The sequence below is a fragment of the Nannospalax galili genome, unplaced genomic scaffold (assembly GCF_000622305.1).
Source record: "Nannospalax galili isolate Female #2095 unplaced genomic scaffold, S.galili_v1.0 scaffold385, whole genome shotgun sequence".
NCBI classification, from domain to species: Eukaryota; Metazoa; Chordata; class Mammalia; order Rodentia; family Spalacidae; genus Nannospalax; species Nannospalax galili.
In genome coordinates, this window is record NW_008354956.1 from 205069 (window position 1) to 232245 (window position 27177).

General features: G+C 49.8%; 1 protein-coding gene across 1 annotated transcript; it reads right to left on the minus strand.

Moving 5' to 3' along the window:
* Nucleotides 1-213: 213 nt before the first annotated feature.
* Nucleotides 214-26411, minus strand: Phldb3 (pleckstrin homology like domain family B member 3). The gene is made up of 15 exons (XM_029555519.1): nt 24869-26411; nt 23453-23635; nt 23139-23276; nt 18543-18671; nt 18145-18306; nt 15187-15297; nt 14957-15040; nt 13840-13953; nt 6896-6995; nt 6658-6748; nt 6486-6573; nt 5914-5983; nt 3868-4092; nt 2392-2477; nt 214-653 (listed from the first exon to the last, which is right to left on the minus strand). The coding sequence occupies exons 1-15, from the start codon at nt 25565-25567 to the stop codon at nt 519-521; spliced, it is 2415 nt and encodes an 804-aa protein (XP_029411379.1). The 5' UTR covers nt 25568-26411; the 3' UTR covers nt 214-518.
* Nucleotides 26412-27177: the final 766 nt, after the last annotated feature.

Below are 27177 nucleotides of genomic sequence, written 5' to 3' on the forward strand. Positions count from 1 at the left end.
CCTAGAATTCTGCAGGAAGCCCAGTAAGGTCAAAACGAGTGGATGTAGATAAATCTACAGACTAGCATCTCCCCAACCCTTCTCCCATTCTTGACCTTCCTTAGGGTTGAAAGTCTACAATGCTAAAGAGAGAAACTTGGCTCTGAGATTCCCAGAACTCGCAGGGCCTGCCTAGGGGCACAGGGGCCCCAGGACGCCTGCGTTGTAAACCACAGTGGCAACCCTGTTTTCCCACCATGTTTAATTCTGTATCACAGGAGCACCAATAAATAGTTCCTTCCGCCCCCCTGTAATCTTCCTCCTGCCCCAGGCAGGGCGCCCAAGGCCTGGCGATCCCGCAGCTGAAAGCCACCTGCAGCCCAGATGGTTGCGGCTCAGGCCAGCTGAGCTGCTGAGGCTGCAGAGATCCGGGGAGAATTCTAAAGGGGCGGGGCCGCGTCCTCCCAGAAGTGGGCAGAGCCCCCTGCTCGCATGAAGGGCGGGGCCTCGCCGGGACGCGCCTCCCCCAAGAGGGCCACTCAGGGGGCGTGGTTCTCATCCCGAGCTGTCACAATAACATCCATCCAAATGCGCATGGCTTCCGGGCTGGGGGCCACCATGTAGAAAAGTCGTTCATAGGTTTTGACGCAGAAGGTCAGGCGGGGACTGGGGCTCTGGAAGAAGCAAGCAAAGTGAGTGGTTACAACTATAGCTGCCCCAAAGGGTGTTACCTGCCGTATTGGGTTAAGAGAATTCAATGAATTAATACAAGACAGTGCATAGATTCCATGCTGTTATTAGGAATAAACAGAATTTTAAAAGACAACCCAAGGATCCAGGAGTGGTAGTGCACACCTGTAATCCCAACACTCAGGAGGTAGAGGCTGGAGGGGCAGAAGTTCAAGGTCATCCTCAGCTATGTAATGAATTTGGAAGCAGCCAGGGCTACAGGAGACCCTGCCTCAAAACAAAAACTTTTTTTTTTTTTAAAGAAAGAACCTTCAGGGGATACATGGGCAGGTGGATCTCTGTGAGATTGAGGCCAGCCTGGTGTACATAATGGGTTCCAGGCCAGCTGGGCCTATGGGGAGACCCTGTCTCAAAAAAACAAAACAAGTAGCTAGAGACAGGAGACAGATCAGCAGTTAAGAGCACTCGTTTCGGGGCTGGAGAGATGGCTCAGAGGTTAAAAACACTGGTTGTTCTTGCAGAAGACCCAGGTTCAAATCCCAGCACCCACATGGCAGCTAACAACTGTCCGTAACTCCAGTCCCAGGTGATCTGACAACCTCTTCTGACCTCTGTGGGCCTTGCACAACACGGGTGCACTTACCTACATGCAGGCAATACACAAATGCACATAAAATAAAAAAAGAGCATTCGTTGCTCTTGCAGAGGATACAGGTTCGATTCCCAGAACCCACATGGCAGCTAGCAATGGCTATAACTCCAGTTCCAGGAAATCTGATGCCCTCTTCTGGCCTCTGTGTGCACTGCATTCATGAGGTGTACGTAAATGTAGGCAAATCATTCATACATGAATTAAAAATAAATAATTTTTAATACACAACAAAAACAAAAAAAAGGACTTATGGCCTCTCACCCTAGTACAACTTTCTTATGTATTAGAAATGCAGGCGTTTAAATGATACATTCCCCCAAATCAGATCTGCCTTGTATGTAACGGGAAAGTTAGTGTCGAGGATGCCTCACCACACACACTATTTTTGAAACAGGATTTTATCTTGTAGCTTAAGATAGCCTAGAACTCACTATATACAGTCTAGGCTAGCCTAAAAGTTGTAAGCCTTCTGCCTCAGCCTCCCAGGGCTGGGATACACCATGTCCAGCTAGAACTCACTAATTGAACACTACTTAGATCCACTACATTTTCAACCCCAAGGGAATGGGCTGAAGTGTGCCCATTTTGCATATGAGAAAACTGAGACTGGAGAAGTGAAGTCACTTTCCTAATTAATGACACACACCTGGGATTCCAATGTAGTCTTTAAAAAGCCATGGTTGGGTCAGGCATGGTGGCACACACTTTTAATCCCAGCCACAGTGGATCTCTGTGAGTTCAAGGCCAGCCTGGTCTACATAATGAGCTCCAGGTAAGCTGGGGCTACAGGGAGACCCTGTCTCAAAAAAAAAAAAAAAAAAAGTATAAAAACCCGTGGTTGGGCACATGCCTTTAATCCCAGCACTAGGGAGGCAGAGGCAGGAGGATCTCTGGGAGATCCAGGCCAGTATGATCTATATAGCCAGCTGGGGCTACAGGAAGACCCTGCCTCAAAATTCTCCTGTGCTGGACAGCGAGGGCCCTGACAGTGGTGGTGCGTGTGGCTCTCCCCAGGGTGACTTAGACCTAGGATGAAGCTTGACTTCAGAGACTGGGGGACGGAGGGTCACCTTGAAGGCACAGCGTAAGTGGTCATAGTAGACTTCCTCAATGGCCTGGAAATAGATGACGCCTTTGAGTTTGGTCTCTTCCTTATCTGGTGGGAGACAAGAAAAGAGAAACAGATGTAGTGAGAGGTAGGGGTGTGTGTGTGTGTGTGTAAACTGGGGTCACCGGGCCCTAGTCCTAAGACCAGGGTGAAGGACATTATGACAGTATGATGGTCCCATGGCTGGGCAGCAGTGGATGAATAAGCAAGCCAAGCGGGAGACAGGATCTAAGACTGTACAAGACTGGGGCTAGAGGCTGGACAGATGCTCGGTGGTTAAGGGAGCCTTCTGCTCTTCCAGAAGACTTGAATTTAGTTCCCAGAACCCATGTCAGATGGCTCACAACCCCACATAACTCCAGCCCCAGGAGATCCAACACCCTCTTCTGGCCTCCCAGGACACCCTCGCATATGGCATATACACACAGAGACACAAAAATAAAAGTAAAAATAAATAAATAAAAAGATGGGTCTAGGAGCTGAAGCCCTGGGTGGGTAAGAAGGGAAGGAAGGCAAGGAGTGCCTGAGCACCCAGATTCCTCTAGGAAGGAACGTCCCAGACTCCTGGCGTTTTGCAGAGGGTGAGGGTCCCGGCAGCACAAGTCTAGCCTACTGAGCATCTTAGGAAAAAACTGGATCTGGAGCCAGAAATGAACTGAACTGTCATTTGTGTTATTAGAGGAGCCTGGATTTGGATTCTGAATGGCTTAAGGAGAAAGGGGCTGGGAATCTGGACTTGTCATGGGGTTGGGTGGCTTTAGCCCATACTCCTGGGTATTTGGAAGGAGCTGGGACCTAACACCTGGATCCTAGTGACAGAGAGGAAGTGGGGATTTTTTTTTTATATTGTGTGTGTGTGTGTGTGTGTGTGTATTTCATACAGAATGTCTCAAACAATCTTAATCATCTTTATGCCTCCATCCCCACTGGCACCCTTCCATAGCCTCGTCCCCCAACACACACTGGAGCCCGTAAACTCTGTCATCCCTGTTACTGCCCACTGTGTTGTCAGTGCCCCCAGCCATTCCCCAGTGCAAGTTGGCCGATATTGTGTGTGTGTGTGTGTGTGTGTATTTCATACAGAATGTCTCAAACAATCTTAATCATCTTTATGCCTCCATCCCCACTGGCACCCTTCCATAGCCTCGTCCCCCAACACACACTGGAGCCTGTAAACTCTGTCATCCCTGTTACTGCCCACTGTGTTGTCAGTGCCCCCAGCCATTCCCCAGTGCAAGTTGGCCGGCTGAGTCTATCTAGAGTTCCTTGTTTTAGGAAGATCAGCTCAAGTAGCAGCAATCAGTTGCCAACATTCCTTTAGATAAGATTGGGGTCTGAAGGATTCTTGAGCCCCAAGGAAGAAGGGCTGGGGCCACAGGTGCCTGGGACCTTTCCATGAAAGCGCCTGAGCTTGTAGCCGCCTGGGGGCGCAGCTTACCTGCATAGTAGGACAGGCGCCGTGCCTGGCGGTCAAAACAGAACCAGCGTTTCCTCCAGGTCTTGATGCGGCCACCCATCTTCACCAGGGGCCCCCGACAGCAGCCCCTGGACACCCTCAAGTGGGGGCAGCTTTCTGGATTGTGACCCCAGCGTTCCAGGTGCTGTGGGAGGTCCAGGACCCGAGGGCCTGGGGGGCGGGGTGGAGGTGGGGGTGGGGGAGGGGCCTGCGGAGAGTAGAGAGGGCCAATGACCAGGAGCCAGGAGCCAGACAGGAACTGCTGCCCGGGGCCCCAGAGAGTGAGTCCCACTATAGCCGTTAGGCAGTATTAACACGGACCATCCTGAAGCCCGGCATGGTAGCTTACACCTGCAATCCCAGTACTTGAAAAGCTGAGGCAGGAGGATTGCCACAAATCCCAGGTTAACCTGGGCTACAGATGCCCATAAGAGGGAGGAAGCAGAGCCAAGGGTGGTGGTACCTGCTTGTAATCCCAGGTCTAGGGAGATGGAGATAGGAGGATCAGGAGTTCAAGGTCATCATCTAGGCCAGCCTGGGCTACAGAGTGAGACCCTCAAAAAACCAAATCAAGGCTGGTGAGATGGCTCAGTGGGTAAAGGTTCTTGCCTCCAAGCCTAGTGACCTGAATTGGATCCCCAGAATCCATATGGTAGAAAGATAGGACCAATCTTCCAAGTTAACCCCTGACCTCTACATACACACGTGTGCAACTTCACACACCACACACACACACACACACACACACACACACACAGAGATATGCTAACAAATAAATAGAAAAAATGTTTTTAAACCAAACCCAGAATGTCCTCATTTGACAGATGAGGAAATTGGGGCTTCCAGAAAGATAGCGACTCACCAAAGTCAGGAAGTTTGGAGCCAAGCCCCAATCCAGGAAAGAAGTGGTGGATTTGGGACTCTCAACATGACCCTCCACGTGAGTTACTTTCATAGAACTGTCGCTCTAAGAGCCTCGATTCCCAGCAATGAACATGGGGTCTCACAGCACCACCCTCCCAAAGCTGGCGCCTCCCCAGCCTTTGCACATCTAGGCACAAATTCCAGGCACATACTCCTGTGCGCAAATACAGCGTGGCACTTGTACAAGGGATCCTGTGTCGCAAACTGTTTAATAAATGATGGTGCTGGGAAGAACAAACTGCTTCCAGGCAGGGGTGCTGCATTTTTAATGAGGCCGAGCTTGTGTGGAACCACCCAGAAGCATCCACAGCTCTTCCTGCTCCCTGACTTTACCAAGACAGGGTCCCTTGTAGCCCAGGCTGGCCTTAAATGGCTATACACTGGAGGGTGACCTTGAACTTTCAACATTCCTGCCTCCATCTCGGGTGTTGGGATGACAGGCATGAGCCACCAGGACTGGTTTACACAGTGCTGGGGATGGAATACAGGGCTTTGTGCATGCTTTGTGAAAACTCTACCAACTGAATTACTTCCCCTGAATCTTTCTGTAATTAAAAAATTGAATGGATTTTTATACCTCACATATTCCCCTCATTTTGTAATAATCTCTGAGACAGTTACCAGCTCCCCAAGGGGGAAAATAAGACTCAAAAGGTGAGACTGGGGGCAGTGCTCAGGGGCAGAACCTGTGGTCAACATACAAAAGACCCTGGTTTAATCCATAGAACCTATACACTCAAACCAATCAAACACACAAAAACAAGAACAAGGGGCTGATGAGAGGGCTCAGTGGGTAAAGGGACTTGCCACCTGGGGATCAGACAGCCTGAGTTTGAGCCCCAGGACCCACATGGTGAAAGGAGAGAACTGACTACCCAAAGTTGTCCTCTGACCACCAGCATGCGGTGGCACATAGAGGCTCACAATGGTCTGTAACTCCAGTTCGAGGGGATCAGACGCTCACTTTCTGACTTCAGTGGGCATTGCACACACATGGTACACTTAAAGACAAGTAGGCATGCACTCATATACATAAAATAAAAATAAAGTCTTTCTTTATAACGAGAAAGAGAAAGGGCAAAGGCCAAGAAGGGAACAGAGCCAGGAGAGGACTGACCATGATGGCAGGAACTTCAGGGCCTGCAGAACTTTCTGGGTTCCTTCTCTTCCCTTCCTGTGGATTCATGAAGGAAATTCAACAAGGTTGCCAACCCCGTAAGACATAGAATATGCTGGGCCTGGGTCTGAGGGAGGAGGGCTGGGATCTGGACCCCTTGGTCTGAGGGAGGAGGGCTGGGGACTGGACCCCTGGGTCTGAGGGAGGAGGGCTGAGGTCTGGACTCCTGGGTCTGAGAGAAGATGCTGGGGTCTGGACCCCTGGGTGTGAGAGAGGAGACTGGGGTCTAGTACTCCTGGAGAGGAGGGCTGGGCTCTGGATCCCTGGGTCTGAGAGAGGAGGGCTGAGGTCTGGACTCCTGGGTCTGAGAGAGGAGGGCTGGGGTCTAGACCCCTTGGTCTGAAGGAGGGGGGCTGGGGACTGAACCCCTGGGTCTGAGGGAGGAGGGCTGAGTCTAAATCCCTGCATATAAGGGAGGAGGACTGACCCCAGACTCCTGCATGTGAGAAAGGGGGCTACGGCCAGCCTTCTTCCCAAGGAGCAGGACCTATGGTCTTACCCTGGCCTTGAGCAACCTCTCCCTCTCTGCCACAGCCTGCTGCAGGAGCCGCTCCATGTGGGCAATGTCCGGGTGAAGAGCCCCACATCTGGGTGGAATGTAGGGATGAGATGGTCACCCTGACTGGGCCTCCTGCTTCCTCTCCCTCCCCTACTTCTCCCTCATGCCTTACCTATTCCCAGGCCCACAGTTCAACAGCTGATAAAGGGGGTGTCTCCCTGAAGACCCCACTGCTTGCGCAAGAGCCGAGGCCTCCAAGGGTCCTGAGGAAGAGGCCACAGGATGAAGAGGATGGATGCATCCTCACCATAACTCTGGCACTTCTCCCACCAACATCCGAGCTGTGTTTCCATCCTCTACTGCAGGGTGGGTGAGGACAAGGACAGGAGGCAAATGGGAGGCATCCTCACCTGTACAATGCAGGGACACAGGCCGGGGGGAACCCCTCTGACTTGCTCTCTCTCCCCTCCTTCGAGGAAGGCTTCCTGTCCTCTGGAGACCAATAGACCCCTAAAAATACACAAGGCTTGTGAGTCTGAATCTGAAATAACTCCAAAGGCTTAAGGGGTACTGGCCTCGCCAAGAGCTGATGAGCTTTGGGAAGGTGACTGATTGAGAAAGCTCTAAACTCACCAGTAGATTGAAGATTCATAACTTGATGGCATTACTGGCAGGTGGTGGAAACTACAAGACAGGGCCTATCTGAAGACTGCAGAGAAGGCTTTCTAACTAGCTAGTAAAGTACTTGCCACACAAGCATGAGGACCAGAGATTGAGCCCCAGCATCCACACAAAACGCCAAGCATCGGGCCAGCGAGATGGCTTAATGCATAAAGGCACTTGCTGACAAAGCTGATGATCTGATGAGTCATACATCATAGAAGGAGAGAACTGGTGACTCCCACAGGTTCTCTGACCTACATACATTTGCCAAGGCACATGCCCCCCTCAAAAATAAGTGTAAAAAAATGCATTTCTGATGGCACGCCCTGGCAATACAAGCCCTAGGGAAGCAGAGACAGATGGATCCCTGGAGCTTACTGACCAGCTGGCCTAGCCTAATCGGTGAGCCTCAGGTTCCAGTGAGAGACCCTGTCCCAAAAATTTTTTTTAAAAATCTATAAATAATAAATTTTTAAAAGCCAGTATTTGTCAAAGTTAATTATGTACCCAATTGTGTAGTTGTCCAGGGATTCAGTAGCCAATGCACTGTGGACAAAGAATATTCAAGAAAAGAAATTCTGCCAGGTGTGGTGGCTCATACTTTTAATCCCAGTACTCCAGAGGCAGAGGCAGAGTTCAAGGCCAGCCTGGTCTACCTAGTGAATTCCAGGCCAGCTGGGGCTACAGGGAGACCCTGTCTCAAAGAGACCAAAAAAATAAATAAATAAATTCTATCTAAACAAGGCAGGAGAGCAAATGCCACCATAGCATTTCCTTCTAGTATCAAAAGCCATCTCAAGATTATTTACTTATTATTTCTTTTTGTTTGTTTGGTTTGGATTTTTTGAGACAGGGTCTCCCTATAGCCCCAGCTGGCCTGGATCTCACCCTGTAGACCAGGCCGGCCTCAAACTCAGAGAGCTCTGCCTGCCTCTGCCTCCAGAACATTGGGATTAAAGGTGTGCACCACCACACCTGGCTATTCTTATCTTAACATTTATTTATTTACTTACTTAGAAATAGGATCTTGCTGTATAGCCCAGGCTGGCCCTGAAGCTTGCTATATAGCTCAGGCTAGCCTCAAACTCAATCCTCCTGCCTCCACCTCCCAAGTGCTGGGATTACAGGTATCTGTCACCTCTCTTGGTTTTACTTTTATTTTGAGACAGCATCTCACTATGTAGCCCAGGTTGGCCTCAAACTGCTGATCCTGCTACCTCAGCCTCCCAAGTGCTGGGATAACAAGGCTGTGCCACTAAGTACAGCACTGGAGATGGTTTAGAGCACACAGGAAGATGTGCGCAGGTCCTGTGCAAACACGATGCCATTTTACACATGGTGCCTAAGTGTCCTCAGACAGTCCCCTCCGGTGGCTGGAACCAATCCTTTGTGAATCCCAAGGGACAGCTTCTCTTGACACTGTACAGATGCACCAAAGCTCAAATCCTGGGACTTGGGAAGTGTTCCTTGCTCCTTACAGAGAAGACTGACACCCAGTTCTCTGTGCCTCCCTTCCCTTCCCAGTCAATATGCCCAGCACTTCCTGTCAGACAGACCCTAGACACAGCACCAAGCAAAAGGCAAATGCTACAGAGCAAAGCTTTGAGTGCATGGTGCTTATGTGACAGGAAGCAAATGGGGCCTCACACAAACGAACCTACCATCAGCAATTACTGTGCGGAAAGATAAGGTTTTCGTTAGACCACACTCAGGCCCAAAAGACGAGTTGAGGGATGGGTGCTCCAGGTGTAAAAGCCAGCAAGTGCAAAAGGCCCAAGGCAGCAAGTGGGGAGGGGTGGAGAGTCATCACCCCAGGGAATAGGCAGAGTGACGATGAGGAAGAGAGAGGGGTGAGATGTGGGCAGAGTCAAGGTTGGGACTTCTGGGACACAGAGAGGAGGCCCTGGGCGCCACTGGATGCAACATGGGGCAGTTAGTAAAGAGGGAGGGATGAGGATCACCACGGCTGCTGTGTGAAGACTAAATTATCAGGGATCACAAATTAAGATGGGAGCCTCGCAAGGTTCCTTGGGTCTATAATCCCAGCACTTGGAAGCCTGAGGCAAGAGAAGCCTTGGCTATGTGAGACCCTGTCTCAAAAAAAAAAAAACAAAACTGGGGTTGGTTGGTGAGATGGCTCCATAGGTAAAGGTACTTGCTGCCAAGCCTGAGGACCCGAGTTCAATCCTTGGGACCCACCTAGTGGAAGGAGAGAATCAACTCCTGTAGGTTGTTCTCTAAAGAACACATACACATGGGAACGGACACACACACACACACACACACACACACACACTTGCGCACACACATACACATACACTAAATCGATAAATATTTTGCTCTCATTTACTGAGTACCTACTATGCGCTATCATGTTGCCTAGCAACAGAACCAATAATACCAGCTTCTCAGGTTGCCACAGAAACTAGCTAGGAAATTAATTTCCCAAGGAGAGGTGCTGACCCTTTACCCAATGTAGAATCAACTTTGAGAGATTCTTCTGAACAAAATATGAACAAAAGTTTCTCTATATTAGGTTGACCCATGTGACATTGTTAATATTTGACTGTTTCTTACCTCCAAATAATAGCAGTTCCATAAGGTTCAAGGTGACCAATGGCTAAAACAGACCCTGGCTAAACCAGTGTGACACAAACATAATCCCAGCAACTCAGGGTACAGAGGTAAAAAGATCACAAGTTTGAGGCCAGTGTGAGCTACACAGTGAGACCCTACCTGGAGAAAAGGAAAAAACAATCTTGGGGGCTGGAGAGATGGCTCAGCAGTTAAGAGTGTAGACTGCTCTTTGTCCCCAGCACCCAAATCAGGCAGCTCACAACCTCCTGTAACTCCAGCTCCACAGGATCCAACTCTCTGGCCTCCACTGGTACTTAGCTCATGTGAATATACATCATTAAATAAAAATAAAATCTTTTTTAAAAATCTTGCCTGTCTTAAGTGCTAAAACAGTATTACTGTTAACATTGATTATTAAACAATAAACATTCTAAAGAAATTTTAAACTACCAGAAAACTATCAGAAAAATTGGGGATATAATAAACATTTTCAGTAAAGTTGGAGGATATCAAATCACCATACAAAAATCAGTAGTTTTGCCAGGCGTGGTGGCGCATGCCTGTAGTCCCAGCACTTGGGAGGCAGAGGCAGGCGGATCTCTGTGAGTTCAAGGCCAGCCTGGTCTACATAGTGAGTTCCAGGACAGCTGGGGCTACAAGGAGACCCTGCTTCAAACAAACAAACTAACAAACAAAACAGCTGCAATGAGAAAAAACAAAAACAAAAACAAAAAAATCATAAAAAAAACAAACAAAAAAAAATCAGTAGTTTTTCTAGATACCAATAATAAACTTCCTAAGACAGAAATTAGAGGGGCTGGAGAGATGGTTTGGTGGTTAAGAGCACTAGCTGTTCTTGCAGAAGACCTGGGTTCGAATCCCATATGTCAGCTAACAACCATCTGTAACTCCAGTTCCAGGGGATCCAACACTCTGACCTCCACAGGCATTGCATGACAAAGGTGCACTTGCATACATACAGGCAATACGCCCCCACGCACAAAATTTTTAAAAACCAAAAAATAAAATAAAAAGAAATTAGAAAAAAATCCCATTCACAATAGTTTCAAACAAACAAAAGACAAGAAAAAACCCCATAAAACACCTAGGAATAAGTTTAACCGATAGGGTGGAGGACCTCTATGATGAAAACTTTAAGATAGTGAGAAAAAGCCGGGCGTGGTGGCGCACACCTTTAATTCCAGCACCTGGGAGGCAGAGGCAGGCGGATCTCTGTGAGTTCAAGGCCAGTCTGGTCTACATAGTGAGTTCCAGACAGCTGGGGCTACAGGGAGACCCTGTCTCAAAAGACCAAAAAAAAAGATGCTGAGAAAAGAAAATTGAAAAATACACTGGATGATAAGGAAATTCCGTATCGATTAGCAGAACTGATATGACAAAGATGGATATAACACCAAAAATAATCTATGGATTTGGCACAATCCCCATCAAAACTCCAATGACATTTTTCACAGAACGAGAAAGATACCTTAAAATGTATATTACACTACAAAGATGACAAGTAACCAAAGTGATCTAAACAGAAGGAATAGCCACCGATCTCAAACTGTACTCAGAGCCATAGTGACAAGAACAGCACGGTGCCGCCACCAAAACAGACATGCAGACCAGGGGGACAGAATGCAGGACTGAGAAATAAACTCACAATGCTCCAGCCACCACTTTTGACAAAGGTGTCAAAAATATACACTGGAAAAAAAGACAGCCTATTCAACCAATGGTGCTGGTAAAACTGGATGTCCACCTGCCGAATGAAATCGGACCTGTATCCAGAACAATCCAAAATGGATCAAAGAGTACTAGACAACGTGAAATACCAGAACTGCTAGAGAGAACAACAGACAGAGGCAGGAACTTTCTGAAAAGAACTGCCAACAGCACAGGGACGAAGGACTGGTAAAAGAGGTGACATGAAATTTAAAAACTTCTGCTCAGCAAGGGAAACTATCATCAAGTGAAGAGAGCATACAAAATAGGGGAAAATGTCATTTCCGGGAATACTTCGGACCGGAAGTTAATAGCTGGATTACAGATTCTAGAATATACAGACAGGCAAATCTTAAACAAACAACAAACCAACCAACAAACAAAAAACACCCCACAGGGCTGGAGAGATGGTTCAGTGGTTAAGAGCATTGGCTGCTCTTGCAAAAGACCCGGGTTCAGTTCCCAGCACCCACATAGTGGCTAACAACCCTCCATAACTCCAGTTCCAAAGGATCTGATGCCTTCTTCTGACAACCATGGACAGTGTACAACACGGATGAACTTACATACATGCAGGCAATACACTCATACACATAAAAAAAATAATAAAATACTTTTTTTAAAAAACCACCAACTCTACCAAATAATAAGTTAATGAACTAAACACACAATTCTCAAAAGAAAGAATGCAAAGGTCAATAAATATTTTTTTAAGTGTTCAAATTAAAACTTTAAAATTTTTTAAGTGTTCAAATTAAAACTACCTTGAGAGTCCACCTCACTTCACTCAGAATGGCTATGATCAAGAAAATAAATTATGCCAAGTGGGGAGTGGTGGCACACACCTTTAAATCCAGGCACTTGGGAGGCAGAGGCAGGTGGATCTCTGTGAGATGGAGGCCAGCCTGGTCTACATAGCAAGTTCCAACCCAGCTGGGACTACAGGGAGATCCTGTCTCAAAAAGACCAAAAAAAAGAAAAAAAAGGGAAGGTGACAGTACACGTGGGGAAGCAGATAGGGGACTGACTATGGGGGGACGATGAGTACAAGGCAGGGGAGAAGATAACAAAGAAAAGAAAGAATCTAGACATGGTGTAACCAAGGTGAAAGATTCAGCCCTGAATGTGGTCGGCACCATCCATGGGGTGGGGTCCTAGACGGAACAAACTGGAGAAAGCGAGCTGAGCATTCCCCTCTTTCTTCTTCCTGACTGCAAATGCATGTGACCAGCCACTTGCACCTGTGTCTCTGGGCCTTCCTTGCTGTGATAAACTACACCCTCAAACCATGACTGAAACAAATGCTTCCTCCCTTAAATTAAACTGTTTTCATACAGATCTGTCACAGCAACAAGAAAAATAATTCATATAACACACAAACACGTACAGCTATTCTTGTTTTCCTTCTCTCCCTCTCTCTCTATTCCTGTGCTGAGGATAGAAACCAGGGCAGTGGAATACTAGGCAGGTGCTCTACCACTGAGCCACACCCCAGCCCCTCACTGGGGGATTCTAGGCAGGGGCTCTAGTGCAGAGCCATGCCCCCAGCCCTGGAACCTCCAAATTTAAGAAAATCTAGAAGGATCAAGAAAAATGGATTTGGGGGGCTGGAGAGATGTCTGAGCAGTAAGAGCACTGGTTGCTCTTGTAGAGGACTTGGGTTCTGCTCCCAGCACTCACATTGTGGCTAACAACTATCTGTAACTCTAGTTCTAGGGGATTCAATACTGTCTTCTGTCTTCCCTGGGCGCTTCATGACATGTGGTGCACTTACATGCATACAAAACATTTATAATATATAAAATAAAAATAAATAAAAAATGAATGAATGAATGAATGAAAGAAACGGGATCCCTTGGGCGTGAGAGTTGACTAGGTAGTAAAATATAACAATGGGTGTTCAATCCTGGATCCCACAGCTGAACTCAAAGTTGTCCTGTGACCTCCACACACATGCTGTGGCACAAGTGCCAGCTGCATGCACACACACGCACATGTGCACACACACACACACACACACACACACAGAAATAATAAATTTAATTTAATTTAATTTAAAAAGAAACTGCCCTCCTTCTGGAGAGGTGGCCTTGGGGGTAGTGGAGGTGACAAGAGGAGACCTTTGTATCAAAATAGCCTGCTTGGTCACTTTCAAATTTACTTTTGGGTTACAGACTCCCATCTTACCATAGGAGAGGTGGGTATTAGGCAGAAGGAAAAATAAAACTAGAGTCACGCAAATACCGTCAGCAAGTTTCCCTAGTCCCATATCCCTAGGCAGAGAACTCTAATGGAAGTTCTAGAAAGACAGGGACCTCTGCTCCCAGCCCCTCCTTCCCCAATGACCAGAGTAACACATGGGGAAAACAGAGGCTTCGGGCAGCACCTGCAAAGAGCTGTGGACAGAGAAGACGCAGGAAGATGTAGATGTGGCTGCAGCAGGCACAACGGGATCCTGCAGCACCAGTAGCTGGCGGTCTGTCTTCTGTGTGAACAGCAGCTGGGAAGAGGTTAAATACACACAGAGGGATCAGGGAGGCACTGGAGTACACAGAAGCTCTGGTCCTCGATGTCAGACCAGCCCCTCCATCAGATGGAAAAACATCTCCTGATCACAAGAGAGCTAGAATACGGTCCTCATTGTCCAGAGCCAGGGCTGTAGGCAAAGACTGCCAGTTCTCTGATGAGGGATGGAGTCTGGATCCCTGGATCTGAGGGAGGAGGGCTGGGTCTGGATCCCTGGGTCTGAGGGAGGAGGGCTGGGGTCTAATTCCCTGGGACTGAGGGAGGAAGGCTGGGGCCTGGATCCTTGGATCTAAGGGAGGAGGGCTAGGGCCTGGATCCCTAGATCTGAGGGAGGAGGACTGGGTCTGGATCCCTGGGTCTGAGGGAGGAGAGCTGGGGTCTAGTCCCCTGGGTCTGAGGGAGGAAGGCTGGGGCCTGGATCCTTGGATCTAAGGGAGGAGGGCTAGGGCCTGGATCCCTAAATCTGAGGAAGGAGGACTGGGTCTGGATCCCTGGGTCTGAGGGAGGAGAGCTGGGGTCTGGACCCCTGGGTCTGAAGGGAGGAGGCTGGGGTCTGGATCCCTGGATGGGGCCTGGACCCCTGGGCCTAAGGGAGGAGAACTGGGGTCTGGATCCCTGGATCTGAGGGAGGAGGACTAGGGCCTAGATCCCTGGATCTGAGGGAGGAGGGCTGGGGTCTGGATCCCTGGGTTTGAGGGAGGAGAGCTGGGGCCTGGATCCCTGGATCTGAGGGAGGAAGGCTAAGTCTGGACCCTTGAATCTGAGGGAGGATGGCTAGGTCTGGACCCTTTGATCTGAGAGAGGAGGGCTGGATCTGGACCCCTGGTCTGAGGGAGAAAGGTTGGAGTCTAGACTCTAGGATCTGTGGGTATTAGGACCAGAAGCTCAGACTCCTGGTTACTGGAGTTCTAACAGGCTGGAACCCAGGTCTTTGTGTCTGAGGGAGAAAGTCCAATTAGGTACAGAAAATCCCCTACCTTGGTGAGTGCTTGGTTGGGCTCAGAGAAGTCCCCACCACATGATCCCTGAAGGCAATTGAGCTCGAACAGCCGGCTACGTTCCTAGAAGAAGACATCAGGGTACCCCAGCTCAAAGGCAGAAAGAGCCATGCCCACATCTTCCTGATGTCCAGAAATGTCAGAGGCACAGGGAAATGGTGGGACACCCAGGAGAGGTAGGGAGGTGGGCCAGGTCTCAGGAAACTCACGTGTGACAGGGCCTGAACGGCCTCCTCCTTCTTCCGGCTCAGTCCCCAGCTCTCAGTGGCCATCTGTTCCCCCAGTGACTTGAGCTGCTCCTCTAGAACCTGAATCCGACGCTGCAGGGGATCCCTGCTGGTCATTCAGCTGCCCAGGGATCCAGGTCACCCTCCCATGGAGCTTAGGATTTACCCTATCACAGGGACCTCAGGAACTGGGGAGTGGTATGATAGGGTTGAAATTAAGCTCCCTATGCCCTCTTCCTTTTGTGGGGGCTCAGAACATGGGAAGCAGGGGACGATATACAGGCAGAGACCAAGGGAGACAGAGACCCAACAAGAACAGAGAGAGGAGCTAAAGAGATGGCTCAGTGGTTAAGAGCACTACAGTGGTTAAGAGCTCTTGCAGAAGACACGAGTTCAATTCCCGGCACCCAAGATAGGCAGCTCACAGTCACCTGTAACTCCGGTAGATCTGATGCCCTCTTCTAACCTCCACAGACACCTGTATTCATTTACACACACACACACACACACACACACACACACACACACACACACAGATACATACAAAGACACCACACACACACACACACACAGATACATACAATTTCTAAAATAAATAAAGATCTTAAAAAAAAAACCAGAAAAAAGCCAGACATGATGGCTCACACCTGTAATTACAACACTCAGAAGACAGAGGCAGGAGGACTGTTGCAAGTACGAAGCCAGCCTGGGCTACATAGTGAATCCTAGGTCAGTCTAGGCTTATATATACAGTAAGGCCCATCTCAAAAAAGAAAAGAAAAACAGGAAAATAAAAAGAGCAACTGTAGCAAAAAAAGGAGAGAAATACAGGGATGGAAAGGCAGTCTTAGCAGACAAAGAGGACACAGACCAGGGTAAACCAAGAAGGGAGAGACAGAGAGAAAATGCAAAGTAATAAGGTGAGGGGCCAAAATGGGCGACCGTGATCCCAGCACCTGGGAGGCTGAAGAAGAGGATGGCCAGCCTGGGCTATATAGTGAGACCGTGTCTCAAACAAAACACAAGGACTAGGGTTGTGGCTCAGGTGGCAGAGTGCTTGCCTAACATGCATGAAGCCCTAGGTTCAATCCACAGCACTATATAAAGTGGGCGTGGTGCTGCATGCCTGTAATCCCAGAACTGAGGAAGTAGAGGCAGGAAAAGCAGAAGTTCAAGGTCATCTTTGGTTACACAGCAGGTTTGAGGTAACATGGGCTACTTGCAGACAAACTGAGGAAAGGAAGAGAGAAATAGGACAGAAACCTGGTAGGAGAGGAGTGAGGAGATCCTAGTCAAAACAAAGGGACGGGGCGGTGAGCTAGGCACAGACAAGCTTGCCCCCTTTTCCCACAGGACCAGGCAGATCTTTGAACATGTAGCTCACAGAAAGAACAAGTGGTTGGGGCAGGCAAGATGGTTCAGGAGGTTAAAGGTGCTTGCTGCCTGCCAAGCCTAATGACCTGAGTTTGATCCCTAGGTGCCACACAGTGGAAGAGGACCAACTCCCACAAGTTGTCCTATGATGTATATGCACACACTGTGTCCTACGACCCACATGCACACGCTGTGTTCTACGACCCACATACACACTGTATCCTATGACCCATATGCACACACTATGTCCTATGACCTACAAGCACACAGTATGTCCTAAGATATATACACACACACACACACACACTATGTCCTATAACCCACATACACACACTATGTCCTATGACCCACATGCACACACTGTGTCCTATGACCCACATGCACACACTATGTCCTATGACCTACAAGCACACAGTATGTCCTATGTCCTATATGCACACACTATGTCTTATGACCTACAAGCACACAGTATGTCCTATGTCCTATATGCACACACTATGTCTTACGACCTACAAGCACACACTATGTCCTATGACCTACATGCACATACTATGTCCAGTGACCTACATGCACATACATATGCACAGGAATAAATAAATAAATGTAATTTTTAAAAAAGAATGGCCAGGTGTGGTGGCACACGTCTTTAATCCCAGCACTCGGGAGGCAGGGGCAGGTGGATCTCTGTGAGATTGAGGCCAGCCTAGTCTATATAGTGAGTTTCAAACTAGCTGGGGCTATCGAAAGACCCTGTCTCAAAATAATAATAATAATAATAATAATAACAAATAAAATAATAAATTTTAAAAAAAAAGAATGAGAGGGAACATCTTTTTAGACAAAAACAGGAGAGCCATAGAGCATGGTGGGTAAAGACTTCAGTAGATCCAAATCCCAGCTCTTGGGCCAGTGAGATGGCTCAGCGGATAGAGGCGCTTGCCGCCAAGCCTGGAAACCTGAGTTCAATCCCCCAGGATGCACGTGGCAGAAGGAGAGAACTGGCTCCCACAAATTGTCCTCTGGTGTCCACATGTATACAGTGGCATGTGCACTCATGTGCACATACACGCACATACACACACAATTACACATAAATAAATAAGTCAATGTAATAATACTAATGGGGGAAAAAAAAAAAAAAAAACAGGCCAGGTGTAATGGTTCATGCCTTTAATCCTAGCAGATCTCTGTGAGTTCAAGGATAGACTGGTCTACATAGCAAGTTCCAGGGCAGTTGGGACTGCAGTTGGGGCTACAGGGAGACCCTGTCTCAAAAAAAAAAAAAAAAGAGCCTGTCTAAATAAATAAATAAATAATTTAAAAACACAAATCTCAGTTTATCCCTTTACAAACTCAGTAGGAGTCATAAGACTTTCAGCCTTCAATTTCTTCAGTTATAATATGAGGAAAAAAAGAACAGGATTTGCTTTCGTGGTCTGCTGCTGGGACTTAGTAGCAAACATGCAAGAATAGTTTCAGTCCTTTCTAGCACCCAGTGAATGTTCAAGAAGTCAGGGAATAGAGGAGAGGGAGAATTAGTGACAGAGGTTGGTCCCAGAAACTCACTTTGTGTTGTACTATGCTGGCCTGAAGTTCCTGGACCTTGGGGTTTGGGGCCTGGGCCTCAGGACTGTCACGATCCTCCTCCTCCTGCCGGCTCTCCCGCTCCAGCTGCTGAAATTCCAGATCTTCATAGGCACGTTGAGCCACATCCAGTTGCTCTCTGATCTGAAGATGGAGACACAAGGGGGCTAGAGTAGGGGACCTCTAGAGCCCAGGAAGTATAGGCTAGTGCTGGGACTCTTAGGTCTAAAGGAGGCTGGGGCCTGGATGCCTGGGTCTGAGGGATGGGGACTGGGCCTGGACCCCTGGATCTGAGGGAGGAGGGCTGGGCCTAGACCTCTAGGTCCTAGTGGAAGATGAGCCTGGAATCCAGGTTCTGAGAGGATCCAGAGGCCCCTCACCTCCTGGACCCCCTGAAGGAGCCGCTCTCGCTGGTCCTCCGGCTGTGAATCAAGCTGTCCTTGGGCCTCCCTGAGTCTCTGGCGAAGACTCTCCACATGATCCCGCTCCTCACTCAGCTGCCTCTGTTCCTGAAAGAACAACTAGGCTATGAGTGTTGGCAAGAACTCAAGCTGAGAAATAGACCAAGAAGGGCCATGCCAGCCAGGACCCAAGCCCCTGCTGGGGTGTCAGCTCCTGGGAGCAGGACCGGTGATGTCTGCTTTATTCTTGTACGGGCCTGTTGCAGAGGAGACACAGGGACACACTTAAACAAACAAAGACAGTCAGCCATGGTGGCACATGCCTGAAACTCTAGCATTTGAGAGGTAGAGGCAGAAGAACTCTAAGTTCAAAGCCAACCTGGGTAAGAAGGAACGAAAAAAAGAAAGGGAGGGGAAGAGAGAGAGAGAGAGAGAGAAAGAGAGAGAGAGAGAGAGAGAGAGAATGAAGGCCTGAATATAAAAACAGAGCCTTGCTATGTGAGTGATGAGAGAAAGGTAGATCAGACCCCAGCTCCACCCTCTGGCAGAGTGCAAGCTGTTACAACGCCGGACTCTGAGGGCACCAAAACATGGGGCTCTGGGAACACACAGCATTGACTAAATTACTTTTTCTACTATTTTTTTTCCTTTCTTGTTTTTATTATTATTATTATTATTACCATCATCATTATAGTTATTTGCAGCACTGGAAATTGAACCTAAGGGTTTACTTATTTATTATTTATTTCATGTGTACACTTTTTTTTCCTGTGTATGTGTTATGCCTGCCTGTATGTAAGTGCACCCATGTCATTAGTGCCTACAGAGGACAGAAGAAGGCATCAGACCCACAGGGACTAGAGTTACAGATTGTTGTTAATGCCATGTGGGTGCTGGGATTTGAGCCTGGGTCTTCTGCAAGAATAGATAGTGCTCTTAACCGCAGAGCCATCTCTCCAGCCCTGTGTACAAGTGTTTTGCCTGCATGTATGTAAGTGCACCACATGTCGCACAGTGCCCACAGAGGCCACAAGAGGGCATTGGGCCCCCTGAAATTAGAACTGTGGATAGTTGTTAGCTATGATGTGGGTACTGGGAACTGAACCCGGGTCTTCTGTGAGAGCAACCAATGCTCTTAACTGCTGAGCCATCTCTCTAGCCCTGAATGTAAGGTTTTATGCATGTTACATAAGCATCCTGAGCCACTCCTCCAGCCCCTCACTGGGGTAATTCTGGGCAGGTGCTCCACCACTGAGCCATGTACCCAAGCCCCTCCCTGCTGGTTTCTAAGTAGCTGATCCACCTCTGAACTGCATCCAGGGGTTATTTCTGATCCAGTATTCTATGACTTCTGCTTACTTTACAGTTAGCATCAGGAACCAGGCAACATTTACCTAATGAGATACAGGGAACTAGAAGGGAATTTGGGGCACAAATATGGAAAAATCCAGGAAGTTTGGGCAATCTATGTGAGAGGATGTGGTTGTGGGAAGAGGGGAGTGGGGGTCAGGTAGGGGGATGGCCCAGGGAAGGTTGTGTGTCCAACTCATGATCGGTTTGGTCAACTGCAACAAACTATCATGGCGCAGTGGGGAGCCATGGATGGACTGAAAGGGATGGAGTGGAACCCCTGGAGATGGACTGGAGGAGACTTGCCCATTCAGGAGGACTCAGGGGAGTGAAGGGGCATACTGGGCCAGTCCTGGTCAATGCAGATGGAAAAGAGGAGGCAGAAAGGTCATGGCATGGTGATCAGTGGTCCCAGGGGTGAGGGACTGGGGTGCGGAGGGCAAAGTGCAGGACTCTGGTCTGGTGACGAAAAGGACAGTGAGATCACAGTATAGGGAAGAGAGTTGTTCAGGATGTGGTGTTAGTCAGATATGATCTCAGGGTGGAGGGCTATAGCCAGGACTGCCGGGTCTGAAGGAGGAGAGAAGGGCCTGGATCCCTGGGTCTATGGGAGGAAGCTGAGCCTGGAACCCTGGGTCAGAGGGAGGAGGGCTCTAGTCTGGACTCTTGGGTCTGAGAGAGGACTGGACCTGGACCCTTGCTTCTAAGGGCACAGGAGTGGGCCTGAAATCCTGAATCTGAGGGATGGGGTCTGAACTCCTGGGTCTGAGGCAACAGGACAGGGCCTGAATTCCTGGGTCTTTGGGAAGAGGCTGAGCCTAGAGGCCTGGATCAGAAGAAGGAGGCCTGGTGCCTGGACCCTGCAGTCTTAAGAAGGAAGGCTGGTGTCTAGAATCCTGGACTTGAGGGAGGAAGTTTGAGGCCTCAACCCTCTAGATCTGAGGGAAGAGGACTGGGATCTAGACTCCTGGGTCTGAGTCCAGGTCTATGGGAAGAGGACTGGTTGGTCCTGAAGTCCTGGTCTGAGGGAAGAGGACTGAGTCTAAACTCCTGGGTTTGAGGCAGGGGCTTGATCTGAATCCCTGGGTCTAAAGGAGGAGAGTTTGCAGGCTCAGATTTCAGGGTTTGAGAGAAGAAACACCTAGAATGCAGAGTCCCAGAACCAGGTCCAATAGACACAGGCCTCAGGGTGGAAATCAAGGCTAGGAGTGACACAGGCTCTATTTAAGTGCCAGCCTAGCCCAGCCCCTGGAAACACAAATGTATGTGGTCACTGACAGAACTGGCAGAGCGACAATTTTAACATTTTCCAACTGATCCACACCATGACCCCAGACGGATGTTAAAATATTAGATAAAAGAGTCTTAAGACAAGATCAAGGTGACTCGCTGAGGCCTGCACAAAGCTGATGCCCTTATACTTGTGCACAAAGCACAAAGCATGGCTAAATCTCACCATGCCTGCACAGTGAGTGACCATGTGTTCACAAGGAACAGAGGGGCACTGACCGTCCCCACAGACACATGGTTAGCCACTTTCTGGTGAAGGATAGAAGATTCAGTTTCTTGTTAGGAGTGGTGGTACATGCCTATAATCCAAGTACTTGGGAGGTGGAGGCAGAAAGATCAGGAATTCAAACTCCTCCCCAAATATATAACAAGTTCGATGCCAGTCTGGGCTACATAAGACCCTATCTCAAATAAAACAAAATAAGCACTTGAGAGACAAAAGCAAGCAGATCTCTGTGACTTTCAGGCCAACCTGGTCTACATAGCAAGCTCCAGGCCAGCCAGGGGTTACACAGTGAGGCACTGACTCAAAATAAACAACTCCCATAATTAAACACACAAAAACTAAAACAAAACAAATCAAAATATTACCCAGAAGACCCAGCACTAGAGGACCAACAGAGCCAAAACAACACTTGAAATTATCAACCAATCACAACATACAGTCCTAGTGCACACCTGTAATCCTAGCACTTGGGAGGCTGAGGCAAGAGGATCAGAAGTTAGAGGTCAGCCCGGGCTACACAGAAAAACCACCTCTCAAATCATAAGCACACGTAAAAAGAGAATTTGGGGCCAGGCATGGTGGCGCACGCCTGTAGTCCCAGCACTTGGGAGGCAGAGACAGGTGGATCTCTGTGAGTTCAAGGCCAGCCTGGTCTACATAATGAGTTCCAGGCCAGCTGGGGCTACAGAGAACTGTTTCAAAAAGACCGAAAAAAAAAAAAAAAAAAAAAGTTTTGGGGCTTTGGTGGCACGTGCTAAAAGTATATACAGCCAATATGATATCTGCAATGGGCTTTTACAACTCGGAACAGGGTGGGGATGTAGATCAGTGGCAGATCACTTGTCTAGAATCCCTCAGTGAGGGGCTGGGGGCGCGGCTCAGAGGTAGAGCATCTGCCTAGAATCCCCCAGTGAGGAGCTGGGGTGTGGCTCAGTGGTAGAGCACCTGCCTAGAATCCCCCAGTGAGGAGCTGGGGTGTGGCTCAGTGGTAGAGCTCCTGCCTAGAATCCCCCAGTGAGGGGCTGGGGTGTGGCTCAGTGGTAGAGCTCCTGCCTAGAATCCCCCAGTGAGGGGCTGCGGGGTGTGGCTCAGTGGTAGAGCTCCTGCCTAGAATCCCCCAGTGAGGGGCTGCGGGGTGTGGCTCAGTGGTAGAGCTCCTGCCTAGAATCCCCCAGTGAGGGGCTGCGGGGTGTGGCTCAGTGGTAGAGCGAGGGGCTGGGGTGTGGCTCAGTGGTAGAGCACCTGCCTAGAATCCCCCAGTAAGGGGCTGGGGCGTGGCTCAGTGGTAGAGCACCTGCCTAGAATACCTTAGTGAGAGGCTCAGGCATTGTTTACTGGTAGAGTACTTTCCCAGCTGTGTGTGTACCTCTTTAGAGCCTTAGTAGGGGGCCAAGAATATTAGGACAGAAAAGCAAACTGGGGGGAGATTAAAAGATTGCCATTCGGGGTGCACAGGACACAGGGCCAGCTGAATATTCCATTTTTGTGGGTTTGAAATGTTTTCTAGTATCCTATTTAAAGAGTAAAAAGAGAGGGATTGCCAAGAAAGGCCTCAGTAATCAGGGGTCCAAATCGGGCCCTAGACAGGAAAATAAGGAAAGGAAACCCAGGTTTCTCCTTTTGAGGAATGAGGCAACATATGGGGCACAACCTCGAGGAGTACCAGGGAGTACCAAGAGGAATAGTTCCAACCAGGGAGTCAAGCCCACCTGTTCCCGCATCTCCTGGCAGCTCCGCTGGGACTCCACCTGCTGCGCCAGCAGCTCCTGGAGCTGCTCCTCCTCCCTTCGAGTGGCCACTCGTTCCCCAGCCAGTTCACCCCGGAGCAGGGCTACCTCCACTTCCATCTGCAAGAGACAGCAAGTGCTTGGGTCCAACAGCCTGGGGCTAAGGGCTGAAGGGGCCCCTAGCCTGAACCCCTACATTCGAAGGAAGGAATGAAAGATCGATTGGGGGAACAAATGGGACCCTAGTGAGTGGAAAGAGCTGGGAGCGTGGCTTCCCAAGGTCTCCCCATCCTCACCTCGATCCTTAGCTCCTTCTTCTGACGCTGTAACTCCTTCACGCGCTGCTCCATCAGGGCCACGCGAGTCAATGCCTCCAGCTGCTGCCCGCGCAGCCGGCGCGCCGCCCCTCGCTTTCCTTCCCTAGAGTGGAGGCTTGATGAGGGCGTGGCTGGGATCTGCACAGGAGGCGTAGCTTCGGGCTGAAATAGGAGAGGGCATGGGCGCACACAGTCATATCCCCACCCCTATCCATCCCCTCCTCTGGGGGTCACGAGCTGCCTAATTCAAGCATCACTCCATTGTGGTCCGGATGGAACAGGATTTAGGTCTGGGACTACTGGACCCCGGGGGATTGGCTCAAAGCTTCAAAGTTAAGTCATGGAAGGTCTCTGTGGGGGGGGGAGAGAGAGAGAGAGAGAGAGAGAGAGAGAGAGAGAGAGAGAGAGAGAGAGACCTTTGAAACTTCAATTAATTTACATATGTCTTCGAGTAGAAGCAAAACTCTGGTATGCTTGTTAGGATTATGGTCTTTAAGATTTGGCTCCCCCACTTTACTTCAACTGCACAACAGAGAGAACTGAACTTGAGGCTGGCATGGCTTTGATACTTTGTTCAATGACCACAATGACCTCCTTTCAATCTTTCAGCTGATTCTACTCCCCCTCCTTTGCACATGGTTGTTTTCTGTGCCTGGAATATGTATCCTTCCCTTGCTGCATAGTTAGCATCTAAGCATTCTCTAGAGTTCTTTTGTAGAAGTGTTGTTCAACTGTCTGGATAGGGTAAAATACTTCACACTCAGATTCTAATCATCACATGTCTCACTTTCACCAAGATTGTCTTCACTGAATTTTTTTGAAACACTCAGCATATCCTCATCGCAGGTCCCTAAGAGAGAGAGAGAGAGAGAGAGAGAGAGAGACTGAGACTGCGTGCCAGTAAAGATCAGATGACAACTTCATACAGGTCAGCTCACGCCTTTCCACCACGTAGGTCCTGGGGATCGAACTCACGTCGTCAGTCTTGGCTGCAAGCACCTTTTCCCACCGAGCCATCTCTCAGGCTCCCAGGTCCCAACTTCTTTGCTTTCTCAGAGTCCCTGGATCTCTGTCTTTCCCCTGTCTCTCCGACTTCATCTTTCTTTTAACTTCTATCTCTCTTTTTTTTGTTTCTGAATTGTCCTCCCTCGAGTGTCTCTCTCTCGGGCCTTTGTCTCACGCTGTGTCTCTGTCTTACTTAGTTTCTATGTCTCTTTCTGGGGTCTCTCTGGCTTCAATTATCTCTCTTGCCCATCTCTGGGCGTCTCTCCTTGTCTCCGAGTCTCTGTCTGGTTTCTCCCCACCTGCCCCTCAGAGTCCGGTCCCCGCGTGGGTCTCTGTCTGTCTGTCCGTCTGTCTGTGTCTCCTGTGGCTGCAGCCCTGGGGGCCCCTCACCTCGTCTCGGCAGCTCTCGGTGCTGCTGCCTTCTCCCACCTCTTCCTCTTCCTGCGCCTGCTGCTCAGCGCCTTGGCCGCTAGGAAGCTCCTCCGGGGCCTCAGGCTCCTTCTGCTCTTGGGGCTCCTCGGGGTGCCCCTGGGGCTGAGCAGCCCCTTGAGGCTGCACCTCTGCGTCGCATTCCGGAACCTGAGGCGACGCGGACCCGTCCTCCGGGCTGCTGGGTGTCCCCATGGCCGCTTGGGAGTCCGGCGGCGGGGTGGGCGTGACCAGGATCTCCTGGGCGTGGCCTGGGACCGTGGGGGCGTGGTCTAGGAGACCTGAGCCCCTGGCCGAACCGCCAGGCAGCCCAACGAGCGTCCCGGGAGGCGGGGCCGAAAGTTCAAAGGAGGGCGCTGAGCATTCCAGGGGCGGGGCACGAGGGTGGAGCAAGGCTTGAGGGCTCGAGGGTGACACGCCCCTGGAGGCAGGACCGGAATTTGAGTCCGGGGTCCCAGCCCGCCCCCTAATGGCAAGTCCCACCCTGAGCCTCCCTCTGCTCCAGGTGTCAGTCCCGGAACGCTCCCAGCAGCCTGCCTCAGTTTCCCCGACTCCCTCCACGCGACTCCCCCATCTCTCTCCCTCGCCCTCCGGGTCTGGCCGGCCCCTCCTCTCCGGAGCCCCGCAGTGAGGTCCTGATCCCCCTGCTGGGAATAGCATCCAGGACGCCTCACCCTAGGATCCTGGACTCTGGACCAACCCCGAGCCCGAAGCCCGCGCTCCTTCCAGGGAGGAGATTCCCGAAATCCAACTGCCGCCTCCCTGGAGGTCCCTGGAGTCTCCAGCCTCCTCCTCCTCTTCCTCCTGGGCGGCCGTGGCCAGCTCTCCCGCTCCGCTCTAGGCTCTGGGCACTGCGGCTTCTGCCGGGAGACAGGTGGCTAGGGAGGAGGGAGGAGAGAAAGGCCGCCCCGTCCCCCTCCCCAGCAGCCCGGAAGTGGAGGGGGGAGACAACAGGTCCAACAGCTCTCCTGGGAGGAGGGAGCCACCAGCTTGCCCCGCCCGCGGCCGAGGCATTGGGGCCATCCCAGCCCCTCTGGTTCCACCCTGGGAGAGCCCAGCATCAGGACCTCCCACCCAGCCTCCAGCACTCCCATTCCTGTCCCGCTGGAGGGCCAAGCGTCTAAGCCACCGGTACACAGCCACCTCCCTAAGGCCCAGATCCGGGGAATCCTCAAAGGAAGATAGGAATGAAGATGGGGGCCTCTCCCCTCTAATGAGCCCTTTAGAAGGGACCCAACCGGTTTAGGAAGCTGGTCAAGGGGAGGGGGGTGCCCTGAGCTGAGTCAGAGACCTGCCTAGAGACAGACTGTGACCCTCGCTGCCACGAATACTTTAGAATGGGGTGGAGGACAGAAGTTAAAGGTCACAGCCAGCTCCTTTTCCTCTTTAGGCAAAAACAGGATTGTCAGATGTCAGAGCTGTGGAAAACACTTAACACACCTTAATTTAGTATCATACAACACCCCGGTGGAAAAAGAAATGCCTGTCTCCACTTTATAGTTGGAGAAACTGAGACTGGGGGAAATAAATGCACCCAAGACCTACAAACATTGCAAATGGTTCTTTTGTTGCTTGTTTTGGGGGGAGGTTTTTTTTTTTTTTTTGGTTTGGTTGTTTGTGGGGGGTGCGGTTGGGGGGGTTGTTGTTCGAGACAAATTCTCACTATGAAGACCAGGCTCACCTCAAACTCACCGAGATCCACCTGCCTCTGTCTCCCAAGTGCTGGGATTAAAGAGGTTTTTTAGGGGGTTTGGGGTTGTTATTGTTTTTTATGTGTATGAGTGTATTGCCTGCATGCGTGTAAGTACACCCATGTCATGCAATGCCCACAGAGGTCAGAAGAGGGTGTTGGATCCCCTGGAACTGGAGTTACAGACAGTTGTTAGCCACAATGTGGGTGCTGGGAATCGAACCCAGGTCCTCTGCAAGAACAGTCAGTTCTCTTAACTGATGAGTCATCTCTCCAGCCCCAAATGGTTTTTTTTTATTTTAATTTTTATTTTTTTGTGTATGAATGCTATACATACATGTATGTAAATGCACCCATTTTGTGCAGTGTCCACAGAGGACAGAAGAGAGTGTTGGATTCCCTGGAACTGGATCGTGTGGTTGCTGGGATTTGAACCCAGGTCTTCTACAAGAACAGCCAGTGAGTGCTGAGCCCCAAAATTTATTTTTATTAGTAGTACGTGTGTGAGAGTGTGGGCATGCAAATGAGACAGCATGCTTGCAGAGGTCAGAGGACAACATTGGGAAGTGGTTCTCCTACC

Bases quoted from the DNA above. Each gene is read 5' to 3' on its own strand.
- Phldb3 (XM_029555519.1), bottom strand. From the start codon at position 25,567: ATGCTATTCCCAGCAGGGGGATCAGGACCTCACTGCGGGGCTCCGGAG. The intron at 6,996-13,839 runs GTGCTGCCCGAA...GTGTATTTTTAG, and splicing joins CTGTCCACAGCTCTTTGCAG to GGGTCTATTGGTCTCCAGAG. The intron at 4,093-5,913 runs TGGCTCTGTTCC...ACTCTCCGCAGG, and splicing joins CATCATGGTCAGTCCTCTCC to CCCCTCCCCCACCCCCACCT.